This window comes from Medicago truncatula, chromosome 5, assembly GCF_003473485.1.
Source record: "Medicago truncatula cultivar Jemalong A17 chromosome 5, MtrunA17r5.0-ANR, whole genome shotgun sequence".
Classification (NCBI taxonomy): Eukaryota; Viridiplantae; Streptophyta; class Magnoliopsida; order Fabales; family Fabaceae; genus Medicago; species Medicago truncatula.
In genome coordinates this window covers 36391526-36399490 of record NC_053046.1, presented here as the reverse complement: position 1 = coordinate 36399490, position 7965 = coordinate 36391526, and the positions used below count along the sequence as shown (strand labels likewise).

At 33.6% G+C, this 7965-nt stretch overlaps 1 protein-coding gene across 1 annotated transcript; it reads left to right on the top strand.

The window, feature by feature from the left end:
• Positions 1-1327: 1327 nt before the first annotated feature.
• Positions 1328-5300, top strand: LOC11408253 (eukaryotic translation initiation factor 3 subunit F). Its single transcript, XM_003616534.4, has 5 exons — positions 1328-1624; positions 2599-2678; positions 2777-3006; positions 4374-4609; positions 4810-5300. The coding sequence occupies exons 1-5, from the start codon at positions 1406-1408 to the stop codon at positions 4897-4899; spliced, it is 855 nt and encodes a 284-aa protein (XP_003616582.1). The 5' UTR covers positions 1328-1405; the 3' UTR covers positions 4900-5300.
• The last annotated feature ends 2665 nt before the right edge of the window (positions 5301-7965 follow it).

Genomic DNA, 7965 nt, shown 5'->3' with positions numbered 1-7965 from the left:
TTGCCTAGGTAATTGCTTTTCTTTCTTTTTTGGTATGAGGTCTCTTTGTAGTAGTTCATACTTCACTAATGTAATATGTCATATCTTTGAAAAATGTGGTTATAGAAATCAGAGGGTGCATGAAGCTGGGGACAATAGTCTAAAGAAGATCTGGACAAACTTTTTCTTTAAAAACTAGTTGCACCCCTCTATGAAACTGAGCACAAGAACACCAGTAAGATCAACACAAATGCATCTCCAACCTAGCAATTTTCGATTGAGTACTTAAATATGTCCTCTTAGTATTCATTACTTTTTTTCTTCATTCAAACATACACATATCCAATCTGCATTCCATCCTTCCAATTTTCATTTTACTTTATAGTAGGTCTCACTATATCTAATTATAACCCACTAATACTAGATTTGCACCACAAGATTTATGAAACACCTTGAGATTGAGTATCAAACAAAGAATGAGCTTCCAAGAGAAGAGCCAAATAGGTGCTATCACTAACCAGTACCAGCCAAATATTTCCAAAATATATACAACATAATTTTATTTTTTTTTCAATTACATCATAAACTTTTGACAAATGCTTGTGCCTCCAAAAGACACATATAAAGCCTATAATTTTGGATTCCTTTACTTGTGATAGCAAGACCCTAAAATTTTTAGTTGTCATTTTACTATAAGCTGCTTTGTGATAGCTCCAAACAAGTGGAGGAGATGCAAATCGCCATAGTGGTGTCGGAGCATAGGAGAATGTGGGTACACAAAAGCGCAACCTCTCTCTCTAACCCTAAAAACATTTGCATGTAAAAATATCAACTCTAAAGTATGCATTTAGCATTTATTTTTCACATATACTAAGATTTTCAAGTTGAACAAGTTTGCAAAAGTCAACGACATACTTAATCTACTCGAGATGATCGGAGAACAAATATGCTTAGTTTTTGGTAAATAGACGACATGACAAATCGTTATAAATCCACACCCTCACACAAATGTGCTTAGTTAAGTCCTTATTGCTGGGACTTGGGAGAGTATACCAAATTACGAATAATGCATGTCCATTTTTCATTAAAAGGCCAAACTACATTTCTGCATTAATCACAATACATGAAGATATATAGAGGATAAAATAATTTTTTTTTAAGGATAGAGGATAAAATAACTAATCATCCTCTTATTCATTTATTTTCGTAAGTTTTCTTTTCTTAAAATAATCATAATTTAGGCACTTGCCAAACTTATACTAGTAGAATCACTTAACCAATTAATGAATTATGTGATTAAGTCAATAAGGGGTGTAAAAAGTAATTTCAGTCATGTTAGACTTACACAAAACCCTAGCATTCTTTCTTTGCCACCACCGATTCTCGCGCTTTCTTCCTCACACTCCTCTGAATCGAAGCACCGATCATGGCGGCGAGTAAGCGCACAGTGTTGCAATTCTCTTCTTCCCAAACCTTATCCGGGAAGGTTCATCCTCTCGTTATCTTCAACATCTGTGATTGCTATGTCCGTCGTCCTGACCAAGCGGAGCGTGTCATCGGGACGCTCCTCGGCTCCGTTCTCCCCGACGGAACCGTCGATATCCGTAATTCATACGCCGTTCCGCACAATGAGTCCGTTGATCAGGTCCTTTATTCTCACCACATGCATTCCTTTCTGAAATTACATTTGTTTTGTAGAATTTTTCAATGTTTCATTGTAGAAGAACATTTTATTTTTGAACCTTAAGCTAGAGAAATTAACATTTCCAATTATAGTTATAAAGTAGCAATGTTGTTGAACAGCGGCTAATTCGGTGCAATATCGCTATAAGCATAACATAGCGGAATTTGAACAATTGTAATTGCTCCGCGATATTGGTACAAAATGTTGTCAAATGGGTGGCTATAACGCGATATAGCTAGCAGAATTTGAACAAACTGCTGTTTTCCACAATCTGTGATTAATCCAACAGATGGCGGAACTGTATATATTTCTTAAGGAAAATGTTAAGTTTTGTAAAATTACGTTAGATTAATGCGTTTTTGGCAAAAGCCACACTCTGGAGCTTAAAAAAAATTGTGGTGCTATTATTATTTTGACAAACTCGCTGCTAATTCAAATATGCACAAAATTCGAGTTTTGAACTCTAATTTAAATTGAAAATTGTCATATGTTAAGTTTGGGGGAATTATGGCAGATTACTATTTTTTTTTGGGTAAAAGCTACTGTTTGAAGCTCTCATGATTTTTCTATACTCGCCACCAATTCAAATATGCACATAGTTTAAGTTTAGAGTTTAGACACTCTTGACTTTTAAATAAAAAATTTGGTGTAGCATGTAGATTGATATACATATATTTGGCGTAGCATGTGGATTGATATACATACATTGTTGATATCTAGAAGAGAGAAAGAAAGAAAAAAAAAAACTGTATATTTGATGGTTGGTACTTGTTGCCGACTCTATATTTGTGAGTTTTACAGCCTTACTTTTTCAAGTTCATTTGTTTCTTCTAAAAATCCATTGAATGACTTAATGACGACATGTTTCTGTTGTCTTTAAATACAAATGGTGAACAAAGTTATGTTCTAATTTTCATTTACTTTTATTAAAATAGGTTGCTTTGGATATTGAGTACCACCATAATATGTTACTATCCCACCAAAAAGTCAATCCCAAGGAAGTTATAGTTGGATGGTAACTCTAGTTCTTTGAAGCTTGTTTTATAAAACATCTTTAGTAACTAAGTTGTAATTTAGAAGTTCTGAGAGAATGAGTTTGGTTACTACGTGCAGGTATTCAACTGGTCTTGGAGTAACTGGTGGCAGTGCATTAATCCATGAATTTTATTCTCGAGAAGTATCCAACCCAATACATTTGACTGTTGACACAGGATTTGCAGATGGAGAGGGCGCCATAAAAGCATATGTTTCAAACAATTTATCACTTGGAGATCAGCAAATTGCTGCACAGTTTCAAGAAATTCCATTGGATCTTCGTATGGTTGAAGCTGAGCGCATTGGATGTATGTATTGATTGGATTTCATCTTCATTATTCATCTGTTTTATGTTTTTATCAAAGCTCTATTCTTTTTCTTCTATAAACTTGCAAAACAAAGATCTTCTTGCTTTCATCAATTCATGGATGCATCTGTAGAGTGTTCTTCCTCAAATTTTCCTTTAATAAGTCAATGTGTGATATTGTATTAGGTTAGGTTTGAAAGAAAATCTTTCCTGATTGAAGTATTAGGGCATAGTGACTTGGTTTTAGCTCTTGCATATATAATCTTGATATCCATATACTTTGCTTAAAGGTCTAAATCTAGGCTCTCTTTTGCATCATCATCTTTTTGTATTTCTTCACTTGGTGGTTTTTTTTATGGAAATTGCTGCTAAAAATGAATATTCAAATTTGTGTGAAAAATTGAATTTTTGACATTTAGAGAAAGAATGATACAGGAGGCAATGTCATTCACAATATAGCCGAGTGTCATTGTTTTTATCTTTTTTATCAAAAGTTTGTACCTTGATCATGACCAAAAAGTGATCCGTGTCTCATTTGTATTTGGGAAAACTGGTATGATATTTTCCTTTCCTTGTGAAATGGGACTTGGATCACCTGCAGCTTGAATATTTTGACTGCATAAAGTGTAATTGCCATCAGGCTTGTCATATTCTGTTATAATTTTCATTTTTTTTTACATGAAAAGTAAAACTTTGATGGCTGAGATCGTCATGAATCTGAGTAACATATTTGGGTTTGTCTCAAGTTCTTGGATTCGTTTTTGATGATTCGTTTATTTGCCTTTTGAAGGTCCCCACATTTTTACGACAATATGCTATGTTTGCTACAATTTGGTGCATTTGGCTGGAGTATAAGTCTCATATATTTAGGATGTTTTATGATATTTCTTCAGGTAAAAATTGCCTTAGAATAAAATTAGGTGTTTGGCCTCCAGATGTTTTAAGAGTAAGACACGCGGTCTCTTTTAAAGGGGTTTTGAGGGATTGGAGTATTCATGTTCTCTTGTTTTTTATTTTTTCCTTGTTTTATTTTAAAGATGATTTCATAGCTGCCTTTCCTCTCTGTATTCTCTTCTGTGTTGATAATGTTCTGCATTTATAGAAGTGTCTTGGGTCTACAGGGGAATGTCTCTATTAGGTGAGAGTGGTCTAGTTCATGTACAATAGAATGCGTATAAATATATCTATAGTCAAGCTGTTTATTATTTATTTATTTATGTATCACTTTATCATGGAAGAAAGCTACCATTAGTGTTGTATCAGTATAATTTGTAGCTTTGAGATGGCTTATAAATTATAATGGAACAAGAATGTTTTTTGACATGAATGATTAAAAGATTGATTGTGTGTTAACTTCTGGCTTTACAGTTGATAATCTGAAGTCAACTTCTGTTGACAAAATCCCATCTGATTTAGAAGGGATGGAAGCATCAATGACACATCTGTTGGCCTTGGTTGATGACACCTACAAATACGTCGATGATGTTGTGGAAGGGCGTGTTGACCCAGACAACAAAATTGGGAAATGTATATCAGATGTTGTAGGTTCCCTTCCCAAAATACCCTCCTTGGCATTTGATAAGCTTGTGAATGACAGCTTGCAGGTAATTTTAATTTTGGGGTTATATGTTGTAGTGGACTACTATGATCATTGAATAAATTTAATAAATTGTAGGGGCTATAACTCTGTTCAACAATTATGATAATAGTTCTTTTGGCCGTAAGAACAGCTGGTTATGTTCTGTGTTGAAGAACACATTTTCTCAGGGTTTTTGGCCTGACAAGAGTGTTTCATGGTTTTCAGGATCACTTGCTCATGGTATATTTATCTAGCATCACAAGGACACAGCTCGGCCTGGCTGAAAAATTGAACACCGCTGCTCAGATTCTGTGACTGTCATAAATAAATGCAATTTTGCTTACGGATTTCGCCATTTTGATATTTCTCAAAACATGGAATATCAGTATTTTGTAATACTGGCATAATGCAAATTTTTTTATTGCGTAGGTAATTTCATTTTATTGCCTAGGTCTCTTTATTAGTGGTTCATACTTCACTAATGTAATATTTGAAAAACGTGGTTAGAGAAATCCTTTTGTCCGCAATCTTTTGCTATGCAACGCCATGAATTTATTCTCAGTCCATGTGCTTTTGTTTAGTATGCAACACATGAACAAGGATCTATTAGGAAGGAGGAGTCTTTAGGGGAGCTTAGAGGGGATACTGGAGTCTGACCTCTTCTGAAGTCCTTGTTGCTTTATGGGACAAAATCTATGTTATTATTGTTATGAAAATATGATGTTCTTTCTTTATAGTGCTGCCCGCCCTCTTCTTCATTCATCCATTTAGGCCTTTATCTTGTGGTCGACTGCAATTGAAAGATTCGTTCCTTTTTTAGTATTGGGGTCTTAATCCTTAGACCCTGTTTGTGTGAACGTGCGGGAGTGCACGCCATTTTTCGTATGAATATAATACTCCTCTATGAAACTAGGCACAAGAACACCAGAAGATCAACACTACTGCATCTCTAACCAAACAATTTTCGATTGTGGGGGTGAAGTCAAATGATAAAGGGGTAAAATTGGAATTTTTGATGGTTTGTAAGGGTGAAGGTAAAAGTGTAGGGGGTACAAGGTAAAATTTCCCGAACATGAATACCCAATTTGCATTTTTGTTTTGCCGAAAACCCAATTCGCATTTCATCCGTCCAGTTTTTATTTTATTTTATAGTACTCCATAAGCACCTTTTGATATTGAGTATCAAACGAAGAATTAGGTTCCAAGATAAGAGTTAAATAGGTGCTATAATATCACAAGTAGAGACTCCCTCCGTCCTTATATACAAGATTTTGCTAGCGAGTGCCACTGAGACATTTTTTAAGGATTTCAAGTTAAGAAATTATAATTTAAAAATGTCAACTACTTCAATTTCCAATACATATAATATACAAGTTTTCATAAAACCTTATGATTTAATCTTCTTAAAGAACGCTTCGAGGGCATTTGTTAGTATTTTCATATTTTATAAAGTTAGAAGTCCCACACAGAACAATTTTATGAGCATTTGAGTCTTTATATACTAATTTATAGAACAAATTTCTGAACAAGTTATGATTAAGTGACTCTTCGTGAATTTGGAAATATAGTTCAAGTCTTTTATATGATTTGTAAAAAGGCATTCTATTTGTATTTCTGTATACATGAATAATCTCTTTATTTTTAAAACTTACTCCATGAGCTCCTTTTTTTTTTTATTATTATTGTTGACCACATCACACACATCAGTGAAAATTTTAACAATTAATATCTTTTAATATCTATCACTGAAAATTATAGAGTTGATATTCATATTTTTAAATATCTATCACCGTAAATTATAAAAATTGATATATTAAAAATATTCAATACGACGAATTAAACATCTTTTGAAGGGAAATATTATAGAGTTGATATTTATATGTTAATATTTATCTTTATATATTTAATAAAAAAATATTTATCTTTATATATTAATACTAAAATACGATGAAGTAGATTATGTTAATAGTGTAGATGGCCAAACGACGACACTTAAAAATTGAAACGTGGGTGTAATGTTTTGTTTACTTTGTAAAGATATTGAATGTTTTGTGGGAATTATATGCAAAGATATCTAACTATGTTTTGTTTTCTTGTTTACTTTGCAAATATATTGAATGTAGGCATGACAATGGGACGGGTTTTACATTTCTCATCCCCATCCTCGATTTTCATATACTTACCTGTTACCCTACCCATATTCAACGGAGATAAGAAATTGAACCACATCCCCATCCCCGACGGGTTTGGGTATCCCCGTCCCCGCATTGAATATTTTTTATAATAAAAAATAGAAGTTTTTTTGCAACCCCTAGAGAAATGTTGTAATGCATTATCCAGCAATATGTTCACTTTAACATTTTTTAGACCAATTGATTTAGTTTATTCTTTAAATATCAATGGTAGTTTTTATAACACAGCAATTATCAAACAAAATAACATAGCATATTAACATAAAGTAATTTTCTACATTCGGGACGGGTTTGAGTATGAGTTTGGGGTGGGTACCTATATACCCGTTACCCGTCCCATACCCGTGTTTTAAAAACAGAGAATACCCAAATCCAGCCAAAACGGAAAAAATCCGTCAAATTGGGTTTGATTTGGGCGGGTAACCACGAGTATGAGTTTTGTTGCCATACCTAATTGAATGAAGGGTGGTCAAGCGACGACACTTAATTATTCTTTTATGTTTTGTAATAAACCCACGAAACTATATGAACTTAACTTTAGAAATTTAATGTTTGTTTGTCTTGCAATTATGATTTGATTTTTTTTTTAGTATGTTTTCGTTTTAAGTTGCAAATAAAAAGATATAGAAATTCGTCACGTGAGTTTGACTCAGTTCCAGAAACAATACATTATAATATGAATGAGTCGGATTTTAAATTCGATATTTCCAGCTTATCCACGTTAAGAGGTGAAATGGTAGTTTCTAGACCACTTAAATACACACAAATGTTCACATTTTTATTAGTCAAAAGAGAAACATATTAAATAAAAAGAAAGAGATACAGAGAATGAGAGCATTGGACCTGACCCAGTTACAACCTAAACGAGAATATAACGTGATTATACAAATCAGATGGATCAACTATAATCAGTTCTAACAAAAACAAACACTCATAACAAGTGCAACCTAGCAAACCCACTTACAAGCGCAAAACCCTTACAAAAAAATTGAAGAGTGAGCATATGTAAGATTCTATAAGGGTTCAAAAAGTGGCGAATTGATCAACCAGCAACACGAAATAAAGATCCGCGTACCAACAACCTCCTGAACAAACCAATAGGCATAATAGCTCTTTCGAGCATAACAGTCCGAGTACATCCACATACCACATGGATTTGAGACAGATAGGAATCTCGGGCCGGAGAGGA